Source organism: Canis lupus, chromosome 4 (assembly GCF_011100685.1).
Source record: "Canis lupus familiaris isolate Mischka breed German Shepherd chromosome 4, alternate assembly UU_Cfam_GSD_1.0, whole genome shotgun sequence".
NCBI classification, from domain to species: domain Eukaryota; kingdom Metazoa; phylum Chordata; class Mammalia; order Carnivora; family Canidae; genus Canis; species Canis lupus.
In genome coordinates, this window is record NC_049225.1 from 74,123,420 (window position 1) to 74,137,562 (window position 14,143).

General features: G+C 41.1%; 1 protein-coding gene across 9 annotated transcripts in view; it reads left to right on the plus strand.

The window, feature by feature from the left end:
- The window catches only part of PRLR (prolactin receptor), a 166,369-nt gene that overhangs the window by 103,368 nt on the left and 48,858 nt on the right, over positions 1-14,143 (plus strand). For 8 of the 9 annotated variants that reach the window (XM_038535353.1, XM_038535347.1, XM_038535349.1 and 5 more), the window contains exon 2: positions 11,169-11,230. The exons of the other annotated variant lie outside the window; for it this stretch is intronic. In XM_038535353.1, coding sequence (XP_038391281.1) covers positions 11,188-11,230 — 43 coding nt within the window. In that variant the 5' untranslated portion in view covers positions 11,169-11,187. The remainder of the gene's footprint in view (positions 1-11,168; positions 11,231-14,143) is intronic. 9 annotated transcript variants of the gene reach the window in all.

Genomic DNA, 14,143 nt, shown 5'->3' on the forward strand with positions numbered 1-14,143 from the left:
AAAAAGTATTGCTAATGACGAGGGCTGCTGACCGTGAAAGAATATTATCATTTTTGACAAGTAAGTAGGGGAAATAACACGCTAACATTTCTTTTGACAACATTATTGTGATCTAATTTACATACCATGAAGTTCACCTGTTTAAAGTATACATTTCGGTGGTTTCTAGTATATTTACTGAGTTCTGTGACCACTTTCAAATTTTGATTTGAAAGCATTTCATCACCACCAAGAAAAACTTACTACACGTTAGCAGTCAATTCCCATTCTCCTTTCTCCACCCTCCACCCCCACCCAAGCCCCAACAACCATGAATCTACTTTGTGCCTCTGTAGATTTCCCTTTTCTGGACAATTCGCAGAAATGGAATCATACTGTATTAAGTCATTTGTGACTGGCTTCTTTCCCCTATGATAATGTTCTTGAGCTTTGCCCATGTTGTAGCCGGTGGCAGGCAAATACTTCATTCCTTTTGTATTGCCGAATAATATTCCATGATAAGGATATACTACATTTTGTGTATCCATTCATCAATTGATGGACAACACACTAGGTATTTTAATTAAAAGAACAAATTGTCATGATCTCTGTGATCTACATTGAGCACCTTTTTAGCTGTATGTATGAGCTCATAAAACAGTGCCTGATCTTAATATCTTGGATTTCAGGGAGTTTAGTTTTAATAGCAAAACTGATTGCTATTTAAGTTTGTGGACAGTGGATGCTGGCAGGGTGACCTAATGATAATAGCCTAGTAATATCATGATATTTTTATTTGCATTTTTAATTCTCTTAATAGAGTGGATCTGTATTTAAAAGAGTTCATCCCTCCCTTTTCATAAAATAGCCTTAGACTGTATGAAATCTTGTTAATGGTGTGAACACAGAATGTAGCACCTGCCTTTGTGTGTTCAGCCAACAAATTCACACCCGAATGTGAGGCCAAGCGCCATAGCTGGTCTGCCAGGGGTCTGCTCAATGTACTCAGCTGTCGGGTGTGTCTGCCTCTTTCCTACTTCTGGCTCAGGTATGAATGAGGAGACATGGAAAAGAGGGGGGGCAGGGAGCAAAGAGGTTCCTCAGGTCTTAGATGGTGCCCTGAGATCCATATTCAGGCAGTTCTTCCCTGAGGTCATGAAACCCTTGCTGTCCATGCTCCTTACATGGAGAGTAGTGACCAGACTGAGGGTTCTAGAACTCTGGCATGGCCATTCCCTACTTCTGGTTGTTGGGTGAGTACTTAACCTATCTTGTTCTCATCAGCAAAGTGAAGATAATAATAATTCTTATTTCCTGGAGATGCTTTGAGGGTTTCCATAATTCCAAGCACATAACGAATGTGCTCTCAGTGTTAACCATTAATATCATTAGCATGTATGAATCACTTGCTATTTTCTGGCTACTGTGCATCGAATCTTCACAACAATCTAAAGAGGTAGCTAATAGTAGTCCCACCTCATAGATGAAGAAATTGAGATGTGAGGGACTTTATATCTTCCTCAAGGTCACATGGCTAGAAGATGGCATAAGTCACATTTATCTGCCCTTCAGTATGGTTCTAAATGTTGTGTGTACCGTAATTAGATAATCTTGCCTACATCCTAGCCAATATGCTGTATGTGGGACATCACCATGATAGTACACACAAATTTATTTTCATAACGAATGATTGATGCAATAAGGCTACTTTGGAAAATGTCACCAAAACCCATGACCAAAAAACAGAAGCCTGGGGTGAAGCTATTGGAACAAATGTAGGGTTTAAGGAACCTCAAAGTAAAGCAAATCATTGAGCTAGGTGCTATGTCCTCCTCAGTCCGGGGATCCAGGCCCCCTAGTTTATGGGACTAAAAGAAACTGCACATGGCACCCTTGAACTAAAGATGATATGTTGACTCATTTCCATCAGATAGAGAATTAGTCTCTCGTGCCCATGTTGACATTTCAGGTCTCAAATAAATGGTTTCGGATGTCCCCATTACCATCACCACTCCTCCAACGTCAGCACTTTTAAATTAGTCTTGGGAGCAGAAAAGTAAACAGAAGCACAAATTATCATTCCACCAAGTTCAGCTACTCCTAAAAAAGGCAACATCTGATAGTCAAACAAACAACTAGATTGAAAAACAGAAATGTCAGCATTGACCCACGCTAGTTATTTGCTATTCCATGAAGGTCATTAGCTGTGTTGCTCCAAGATTGAAGCAGAAAACTCTTCAAGGGCCAGAAACAAATAGCATTTTGATGGTCCTCAACTGGCTGAAGTCATAGGAAAGCTAATACAGATTTTCCTCCTAACATTCCTCTTTAAACAATCTCCCTGATTATACAGTATAAAATAGAAACAATTTTAGCTACTAATCCTAAATAATCCTAAACATTGGATACTAAAACCGGGAAATATTTATTCTCTTATATATCCAGGTAAAAAGGTGTTCTCAATTCGTATTACCACAATCATAACAATCTGCTACTTTAATTAAAAGAGTATGTTCTTTCCCCACTTGCAGTATTAATGGCTTCACGTGCATAAAGATCCTTTTCGTAAGCCCCCTCCTGAGGATTTAGAGATCAAGACAGAGGTAACATTTTTAAAATATTCTAAATATTGCAATCAACTGGGGATTATTTTTTAAATCAATTCCTTGAGAATTCTGGATAATGTCTTTTCATCAGCTGCAAGTTGTTTTTTGTTGTCCCTTTAATTAGGAGTGTAACCCTAACTTGCAGATGCTATAAACTTCTTTGGGAAAGTGGACTTAACACTTGTAGTCTCTGAGCTAAAATAAGCAGGAAGCCGTTTTGTTCGGGTCCACTGTTCAGGGCCACCTCATCCCTGCCTCTAACCTAGGGTCGCCCCAGTCAAAATGATTGTTGGCCAAATTGTGCAGATTTACACCATGGCTATTCACTGGACTGGAACAACTACTTTTCTTTTCAGTGATCCCAACTGGATGTTGTAAAATCCGGCTCTAAACTCGACCCTTCCCTGCTAGTCAATCAAGAAGACCTGGACTTTGGTTGTTTTTAAGTTATCATTGACACCCTTTATTTACTTTGCACTCACTCCCAGAAGGATTTGAAGACACCTGCTTTAGATATGGTTCTGCTAAACTATAACCTTGAGCAGGTTGTAACAACCATAAAACTTCTAACCTTTCACAGTACTTCACTGTTATGAAGCACTTCTCTATCCTGTCTCGTTAAAGTTATTACCCTCCAAGAAAACCAGTTGACCTACATGTTTCTGGTAAAGCTAGCAGGTGGAAAACACTTTGAAACACGAGGGCAGTGGACAAATGCAAGAGTTTCCCTGTTAATCTACTGGCTGGTGGGACAAGAGTTTCAGGATGTTGGACCAAATTTGTTTTCAGCTCTGGCCCCCAAAGAAGTTCCCATCCTGGATATTTGTCAAGAAGGAGAGGTTAGAAATGCCAAGACTGGGGGAGTCAGGGTGAATATCCCGCCAAGGATCCATCCAAGGAACTTCTTGGAAAGAAATGAATTGAGGAATTTGGCCTGAATACCAGCAGCTGGAAAAGGGCCTTAAGTATTCTTACCAGATGACTTCAGGAGTATCTCAATTCTGGAGTTTAGGGATTATGGGTTACAGCTTAAATTGTAAGCCTACAGTCTCTAAGAATCATAGCATGTCCGAGTTGAAATCAGTCCCCTTACTGATCTTGCAGCCCTGACCCAGGTCCCCAGCCCTTCTAGGGTTTCATCTGGTCTCTGCTTAGGGAGCTTGTCTCTTACCAAATAGTACACTTCTTGCTTGGGACACAATAACCATTAAACAGTTATTCATCCTCTTGAGTCCAGGCCTTCTGCCTTCTAACATGACCCATTCACTGTGGTTCTTCCCAGTAATGAGCAAGTGGACTGTCCCGTGAGGCACTTCACTACTCTCTCAGTGAACTCGAATCTGCTTCCATGCCATTTTCTCCAGTTAGAGGAGTTCTCTTTTGGTGCCTTTGGATGTTTTCTCAGTGATCACAGGAGCCCTGAATGATTTCAGAGACAATGCACAAAGCCCCTGAGAGTTGGCACATCTTCCTTTCTACTCTCAACTTCTCCTTATCTTCTATTTTTCCTCCTTTTCCTCTGATATTTGCACCCAGCTCTCTTATAATTATTTGGAAAATTAAGCATGAACTCATACACGGAAGGCAGAGGTTTCCAGTGGAAAAAGGAAAGGAACTTGGTTCAAGCCCTGACAAATTTCCACCTTTAAAGCTTTATAATAAATATTATTATTATTTACCACATCAGGTAAATAATAATAATATTTACCACATCAGGTAAATGGGAGTATATGGGAGTGGATGTGGGTGGGTGAGAGTATAATGATAGAACATAAGTTAATATTCATTATAAATTGCAATGTAAAAAAAATAAAAGATAAAAAATAAATTGCAATGTACTATAAAACTACTGAATACTTCAATGTTAAATTCTAAAAGATCTCAAGCATCATGTGTTCCTGGCTTCTTGTTTTCCACTAGGATGTTAAACAGAGAAGAAAAGTGACATGTCCAAAGACCACAATCCCAGTGAGAGGCAGAGCTGGAAATGGAAGCCTGACTTTCCAACTCACAATTCTTTACTCCTTCTACTGCCTTTCTGTTGAATGATGAAATCAATAAAATCATCCATGTGTGGACCCTAAATAATACCCAACACATATTAAGTACTCAGTGACTAATGGCTGAAGAAACATATGAGTAAATGAATCAATGAATGACTAGTACTCCTTTACGATGATGACATTTTACAGTTTCCTTCCAAATGTCGCTTCTGTTTTTAACCATTTTTAATTAAGGCTCCAGTAAGGAGCTTGGTGCTCAAGATGGGCTTGTGAAGATTATATGAGACAATGCATGAAAGTCTTCAAAAGCAATCGGCGATCAGTAAATGTTAACTATTATTGTTATCTGTTTTTTAGCCATTGTCCTGAAAAGACTATGCCGATGCTATAAAAACTCACTAATCTGAAAATCACTTTCCAGTCTACTCAGCAAAGGAATCCTGGAACTGCAAAAGTATTACTACTACTTGTTGATTCCTATCCTGTGCCTGTAACTAGGTCATCCATGCCTGCCCCTGGGTGTTGGCACCCAAAAAGACACAAAGTCCCAGACTCTGTAATTTCCTTCTCTGATCTTGTGTTTACCTAGCCCCTGACCTTTGGGCTCTGTCTCCCATTCCCAGTCAGGACTTGCCAGTCATTTGGACCTGAGAAGTTACTTGGCTTTACTCTGTTTGACCCTTAGCACTCTTTCTCCCTATCCTTCAATCTCAATCTCAATCAAAGTTTTGGAATTTCCCTTGGTTTCCAGAACTCCCAGGCATCCTGGCAGCTCTATCCCCAAACAAGGCCCTCTCCCTTGACCCAAACTGGTGTGTCTGCCTCTGCCTTACATATAGGTCAGGCATGCTCCGGTTTGTGGCATTTGTTATAAATATTGATTTTTTATATTTGGGGCTCAAAGGTAGACTTAGGCTCTTCACATTTCTGTGTTTTAGAGAAGAGAAAAAAAAAGGTATTTTTCTTTATTTTGCTTTCCACCTTTTTTATTTAAATTCCAGTTAGTTGACATACAGTGTAATATTATTCCATGTGTATAATATAGTGACTCATCCATCACCTGGTGCTCATCACAAGTGCACTCCTTAATCCCCATCACCTTATTTCATCCATTCCCCCCACTCACCTCCCCTCTGGTGACCATCAGTGTGTTCTCTACAGTTAAGAGTCTGTTTCTTGGTCTTCCTCTCTCTTTTCTCACCCACTGTGTTCATTTGTTTTGCTTCTTAAATTCCACATATGAGTGAAATCATATGACATTTGTCTTTCTCTGACTGACTTACTTTGCTTCACGTAATACCCTCTAGCTGCATCAACATTGTTTGCAAATGGCAAAATTCATTCTTTTTTATGGCTGAATAATATCTATTGTATATATACATCACGTCTTCTTTTCCCATTCATCTGCCAACAATTGGGCTCTTTCCATAATTTGGCTATTGTTGATAATGCTGCTGTAAACATTGGGGTGCATGTATCCTCTCAAATTAGTATTTTTGTATTCTTTAGGTAAGTACCTAGAAATCCAATTAATTGCTGAATTATAAGGTAGTTCTATTTTTAACTTTATGCGGAATCTCCATACTGCTCTCCAGAGTGGCTGCACCAGTTTGCATTCCCACCAACAGTGCAAGAAGGTTCCTTTTTCTTCCACATCCTCGCCGACACCTGCTATTTCTTGTGTTGTTGATTTTAGCCATTCTGATAGATATAAGGTGATATCTCATTGTAGTTTTGATTTGCATTTCCGTGATGGTGAGTCATGATGAGCATCTTTTCATGGGTCTGTTGGTCATCTGTATATCTTCTTTGGAAAAATATCTATTCGTGTCTTCTGCCTATTTTTGTATTAACTGAACTAGCTCTTTCCACTCCCTTCCATCTGTTGCCTCTGGTCCCCCATTTTAATGGTGGTCAGATTCAACCTGCCCATGAACAATGACTCTTGAATGCTTTATTGGGTTATTGGGTTGCTTTCCCTTCAGGGGCTTCATACACATATCACACATGTATGTACATGTTACCATACATGATCTGCATCATTTGCCAGAATGCTTAAACCTTCCTTCCTAATCTCTGACCATTTATCAAGACTTAAGACTAAATTTGAAGTAATGTCAGTAAACAAGAAAGGCTTTGGTAAATTTGCCAATTGAGGATTATCCCTGAAGTTCTGGTGTGGACAAGACTTACTGATTATCTTGTTAATCTGTCTTCTGATGAATTAACATTTAATATCTTTTCATTTAATAGTACATCTACTCCTGCTATAATCCCAGCAAGAATGTAAGTTCCTTCAGAGCATGGACTTGATCTGTTTATATTCACAGCTCTATCTTTAGAACAAAAACAAATAGCAGGCAACCAACCAATGTTTGTTAAATAATGAACGGAGAATGGATGAATGAATGAATGAATGAATGAATGAATGAATGAATGAGAAGCAGAATGGAGTTGTGGTTGGGCCACAGCTTAGGCATCAAAAAGATTCCTGTTTTGGCAATGCCACATCCCAGCTTTGAGACCTCTCTGAATTTCTGTTTCTTCATCAATAAAATAGAGATGATAATGGTACCTCCCCCATAGGTTTGGGGGGGTCATTAAATAAGAGAATTCCTATTAAAGTTCTTAGAGCAATAGCTGGCATATTTTCAGAACTCAATAAATGTTGACTGCTACATCTATTCTTTTCAGTGAAAATCCTCAAATGTTAAGGCTTATTAGAGATAACTGAGTTAATTTAATATGACTAGTAGTGAAGACTGTACTAAAGACAAATTAGTTTCATTAATCTGTCAGCAAGATTTTGCTTACAGAGCCAAGTTGACAAAACATGAATCTGTCACACCTACCATGTTTAAAACACTATACTAGTGGATCCCTGGGTGGCGCAGCGGTTTGGCGCCTGCCTTTGGCCCAGGGCGCGATCCTGGAGACCCGGGATCGAATCCCACGTCAGGCTCCTGGTGCATGGAGCCTGCTTCTCCCTCTGCCTCTCTCTCTTTCTCTCTGTATGACTATCATAAAAAAAAATTTAAAAAAAAAACACTATACTAGGATTCAGGAGTGGGCAAGATGCAAGGATAAGAGTGACAGAGTCTCTTCCCTCTAGGGACACAAAATCTAGAAGGCCTACTATGTAGGTAGTACTATGCTAAGTATATATAAATGTGAGGCACTGTCACCTCCCCACATCATCTGACTGACTTTTTATGCTTTGCAGAAAATTACAACACTTTGCCTTTCTTTTAAACTCTCACAATGAGCAACCCACTCACTACCTCATGAAACATCTCATTCTACTTGAGAATTATAGTCACCATTAGAAAGGTTTGCCTTAAAATTAGCACAAATCTACTTTTCCATGATCTCTTTTTTTTTCCTTTTTTATTTAAACTAGCCAACATGTAGTAGTACATCGTTAGTTTCAGGTAATTCAATAATTCATCAGTTGCCTGTAAAATCTATGATTTCTATGTATTGATCCAACTTCTGCCTTCTGGACACACCCAGAAAAAAAATTTTTCCCTGTATATCAGAAGTCAGCTAAGTAAGACCTGCAGGCCAAATGCAGCTCCTCGTTTATTTTTGTAAATAAAGTTTGTTGGAACACAACCAAGCCTATTAATTTATCTGTTGTCTGCGGCTGCTTTTGCACAATAGCAGACTAGTTGCAACAGAGAACTTATGGCTTACAAGGTCAAAGATATTTATTATTTGGCCCTTAAAGGAAAAGTTTTGGCCTCTGCTCTATATGGCAGACTTTGAAACATTTACAGCTAATATGTCTCCACTTAAAGTGGGAAGCCCAGAACTGTGCCTAGAACTGTAGATGGGAGCTAATGGAGGCAGAATGAAGGTGCAATATCACCTCTCTTGTCCTGGACACCATACTTCTAATGATGTGGCCAGAGATTAGGTTGCTCTTTGATTGACACATAATACTAGAGTGTATAAAAGACTACATCTCAGAGATGATTTTCCCCCAGGAGCTTCTGTTAATCTCTGCCTCCCCACCCTGCATTGGTGCAGCTTAGTGTTAGAAACTATGTCTTTACATCTTTACATCTCTCCAGCACGTCCAGAGCAATCTGAAAACAATTCAGCATGTATTAAAGAGCTGCATTGGTCAGGGTCAGATAGGAAGATGATACACTCAAGCTAAGATTTTTAAGAGAATATAATAAAGAGACCATTGACATACCTGGGGGCAAGGTTGAGAGCTAACAACAGAATTTATCACCACCCTTTCTCCATAAAGGGAAATGGGGAGGGAGGGATTTTGTTGGGACCCAGTGAGAGCTGGAGCTATGGAAGAAGGCCTGCACCAATGGAGCTGTGGTAGTAGACACACAACCACTGCCAGCACCAAGCCACAAGCAAGGCAGGGAGGGAGGGATATATTACCCTGAGGTGCTCTACTCCCAACCTGTGCCTTCTGTGGGTGGAGCCCAAGCTGAAGCTGATGTTGAAGGGCAAGAGGAGTCACCCCTAGAAGGCAGAGAGCAGGACAGAGAGCAGGTGCAGAAGTTGGGACAGAGAATGACAGGGCTAAAGTATGTGCCAGGCGCTTAATAAATGCTGAGTGAATAAACAGATGGACAGATGAAGTGAGCCCAAGGCCTATTGTTCAGTAAATGTTTGTCAAACTGCAGAAATGAGTGGCGGGGGCATGATCTCATTTATGGCCTCTTGCCCCAGAGCCATCACTGCTCCAGCTTGGCATTCCAGACTCTCTACCCCCCAGTGGAGGCCTTGTCCTGGGCTCTACTCCCTTCGCACCTTTCCATAGCCTTGGCTGACCCCTTGGGGTTTCCTGCAAGAGCAAGAAAAGAGACTAGATTCTTCTGAACAGATCTAGGACATTATCAGAGACAGGGCTTTAAGTCCTGAAATTATTCGCAGAATCTAAAATGCATTCTAGAATGTTCAGCATCTTAAAAAATGAAAAAAAAATAGCATCACTGTACCACATGGAGAGAAATTGGTGGCTTTTGAAAAAGCTGCCTCAGACATTTGTGTTACAGGCTCTGGATTTACCAGACACCTCATTATCAAGTACCTTGGGACTGGCTGCTTCATGTTCAAACAGTCCTCAACACATCATAGGCTTTTATTGCAAAGATGTCTGGGCCTTCCATTCATTTTGCCAGTAGCAGTAATGTTGAGATATTGTGGGGGGGCGGGGGGGTGAAAGAGATCCTCAGTGGCCCGCTTGTCACTTTCTCCTCCATCAGTTGAGTCAGCACAGAGTATTCAGCACTTGATTTCTCGAGCACAGAATTCCTAAGGATTCTGAATTTTGAAAACATAGAACTTACTTAAAGGCATTGTTTGGTCTGCTACTCTAAACTAGATTGTTCTAGCACGGAATGTGCATGACAAAATTGGCCACTAAATTAGGAATTACTGTCCATATATCAAATTTTAAAAAGTAGACATATATGGGCCAATTTTGTATTCAAGTCCTGAAATCATCTTTGTTCTAACTCATAGCCATACTACTGACACTTGTCACCTTGTCCGTCACAGACTCAGGCCGGTCAGATCCCAGAGTTTAAAATGTCCCATACAAAATCCAGGGCCATATGTATTGGGAGGACCAAGATGGGAACCATGATTTCTGATGGGCACAGCCCAACTGACACAAGCCCGTACCCAGCAGCCCAGTGAACAAGCTTATCATCACCAAGTTATTCACACTTGGAAAACCATTCTTCTACCAAATTCTGCTCATGTGAACTCATGAGACAGCATCCAACTTGACCTTCAGGTGAGAGTGGCCCAATGCCCGAATTCAGTCATGGCTATGAAGGGATTTGTCAATAAGCTTCACTAAAGTCTGTTAGGACCAAATTTCATCAAATCTAATCCCAATTAGGATGACTGGCAAAATTTGAGTAAAATCTACAGATTAGATAGTAGTTAATCAAAGTTAATTTTCTGTATCAAAGTTAATTTTCTGATTTTAATCATTCCACCATGTTAAGGTAAAGGAATGCCTTTATTTTTAGGAAAACACACTGAAATATCTAGGGGTTAAGAGGCATCATGACTACAACTTATTCTCAAGTGATTCAGAAAAAATAACTGTGGAGAAGAAAGAATAATAAATTAAAGATGGTAAAATATTAACTATTAGGGTATCTGAGGGAAGGGTTTATGGGGTTAGGGCATCTGGATGGCTGAGCAGTTGAGCATCTGCTTCCATGCTCAGGGTGTGATCCCAGGGTCTCAGGATCGAGTCCCACGTCGGGCTCCCTGCATGGAGCCTGCTTCTCCCTCTGCCTGTGTCTCTGCCTCTCTCTGTGTGTCTCTCATGAATAAATAAAATATTTTTTTTTTAAAAAAGAAGGGTTTATGGAATTTTCTTTTTTATGATTTTTGCAACTTGTCTTTAAGTTTGAAATTACCTCAATCAAGTTGCCAAAAAAACTAATTCCAAAAAACTGGGGCTATTGTATATGCCTATCCTCACTGAAGGACAGTGATTGCAGTCACACTGGTGCTGCAAAGTGAATCAGAAATGAACTCTCCTCTTTGTCATCCCTCAACTAAGATGAGTCATCTTCTCTTTCAGTTAAAGAACCCTTCTATTCATGGAGGTGAACACTAAGGAAGCTTTCCACATGAACCCCAAAGGTAAGGGGAACTTGATCACATGTCCCTCTGTCACATGCTCATCTGTCCTGTTGTCCACTTCAACCAGGCAAGAGCGGGGTCTCACCTATCTTGGCTCACAGAGAAGATCATTCCAAACTGCTCAGTGTCTGCATTGTCTCCTTCTGCTGTTCTCAAAGACCTTTTCAATCTCCCCAGCCTGTCCTGCTCAGGAAAACCTTCCGTTTTTCTAAAAGGAAATACCAAAACTATTAATAGTTGATGTTTCTTACTGGTGCAATTATGAGGGATTTTTATTTTCTTCTTATGTTTTTCTGTACTTGAGAGATTTTCAACAATGGCTGTGTTACTTTCAAAATCAGGAAGTGTTTGTTCTAGTTCCCCAAGAATCGCTACATAAATTCTTGCTGTAGCTTTCTGTGCACCTGCAGCCCTCTAATATCATGACTGCTCTTTGTGTCCTCCCTCCTAGCCCACAGACTTCATGGAAAGACTCCTATGTGGCAGGCTCTGGATCTTCTCTATCTACCATTGGCAAGGAAAATCATTTCCTGGCCCCAGGGCCCACTGAGTCCCGGGCACAATCTGCTGGCCAACAAACTAATGGTTGGCTCTCCTCACTTCCAGTATCCTATTGCCATTTTGGCATTGCCCTATTGTCATTTTGGTGTTGGAATTGGGTAGAAGTACTTAACTTACATTTATCCCCTTCATCCCAACTCAAATACCAAGCCCCTATTCCATCTTCCTAGGATACCAGGCCCAGTTGACAAATCAGTCATATGAAGTATTAAGACTCCTCCTTACAGATGGAGAAACCAAATCGTATGGCTTGCCTCTGTATATACTACAGTATAATGGGATCTAGACCCACTGAGACCCACATGACTGTGTAACCCTGCACTCTGTCTTTCAGAAGAAGTTAAGGACTCTTGAAGATATGAACTGACTGGGTCATTGGTAGAAGAAAATTGTGGCCGATATTGTCCTAGGATTTCCTGCGGCCACCCAGGATATGTACTGGTCTTCCAAAATTGAAAAGATGATAGCCATTGGAGGATCATAGGGCACTTCAGCATTAAGAAACAAGCCTGAGCTTTCCCTGTGGCCCAGAGGTCCTCAGCTTGAGCCCTGTTGACATTCTGGGCCAGATAATTCTTTGTCACTGAGGCTGTTCTGCTCATCCCTGAGATCTTAGCAGCATCCCTAATCTCTACCCACTAATGCCAGTACGACAGCACCTCACCCTGCTTATAACAATCAGCAATGTCCCCGGACCTTGCCTCAGGTCCCAGGAAAGCAAAATTTCCCTCTAGTAGTGATAATAAAATAATGTTTCCAGACATTCCCAAACATCCCCTGGGTTGGGGTGGAAGCACAATCATCCCCATGGACAACCACCACTCTAAGTTACTTCAGCCCAGCAAGAACTTCTGGTTTTCATGCAAATGGACTGAAATGTATCATATTCAGAGTAAAGTTAGCAAGGACTTGCAGAAGGACTGCCATAAGTTGTCAAAATGCTCTGGCACAACAGGCCCCTGTGGTATAATATACTCCACCCAGGTGTATTTGGTAACATTGCATCTGGTGAATCATCCTAGCCAGACAACCAGCACCTCTGGGTTTCTGGCCCTTGATGCCAAGTGCCTCAGAGCATTTGTTTGAATGGAATGCCAAGAAGAGCAGGGTAGCACTGAACACTGTGGGCATTCCTTCCATTCGTGAGGACAAAGAGGTCCAGAAAAGCACTGTAGTCAGGCTGTGTAGTCTGAACTGTGTTGCAAAAACACCAAGGGGATATTTGGCTGCTGTTTTTTTTTTTTTTTTTAATCTTCTGGACCACATTGTACTAAGGATTTGGGACTTGGTCTCTAATTACTTCATAAAGTTTGATATTTTTAAGTAAATAGGCACCCATTCTTGTCAGTGGTTTGACTGGAACTTTTTTTTCCATTCCTCGGAGAGTGCAGAGCAGGTGAGGTTGTAGGAGCAGATCTACCTATGCTAACAGTTGGTGATCCAAGGCCCTCAGAGTAAATTCCAAAGTGCTGGGATTGGTATCTGCTCTTCCTGCCTCTTTTTCCTGTGGTTGATACTCTTCCATGCACCCACCTTCCATCATCCTCCACCCTTTACTCAACCTAGTGTTTGGTTTGAAAGGCTGCCTCTGATGCCCATGAGTATCTGTGAAAACAAGGGCAAGAATTCAAGAACACTTACATGGTCATCCAAAAGAAACAAATGCAGCTCAGTTTCAGGGTGAAAAGAACAACCAGAAAGCAATGTTCATAAAGGAATTGGGGGGAGAAGGGAGAAAAATCTCCCTAAAAGAGAAAATCAAAATTAAGCCTAGAATCACAATTCCTGACCAAGACGCCACCAAAAATGCCACAGTCCATTTTGTGACCTTTAACCTGGTGTCTGGTCTCTTTGACATAACTGTTAACCCTTCAGTCTTGTCTCAATGAGATTTCTCTAACAATCTCTCCCTGGCACCTCCTCCCGAGGGTGGCACAGAGTACCACCCTGACTGGCATGCCAGGTTCTTTTCTAAGAGCTTGGCATCTCTGGGCCCTGCCCATTCCAACTCTCCCATCTCCAGGCTTTTCCCAAGCTCTCATCTGCAAAACTCTGACTTTAACTTTTTCCAGATTGCAAGAAGCCAAGAGAAGCTTAGAAGCAGCCCAGAGCATGCTTCTGGGGGTAGGGGGAGGGGGACATCCACAGAGTTTGCTTTGAAGTGGGTCTAAAGCTCTATGCCTATAATGTTTTCACCCGCCATATTTGCCTGCTGGAGTCCTTCAGATTCCTATTATCTGAGCCTCTGCTTTGACTGAAGTATGGCATAGCTCAAAATCTATGCACTGACCTAGAGGGGTAAGACCTTAATTTACGGATAAGAATCTGTTCATCAGATTAGCTTATTGGTAC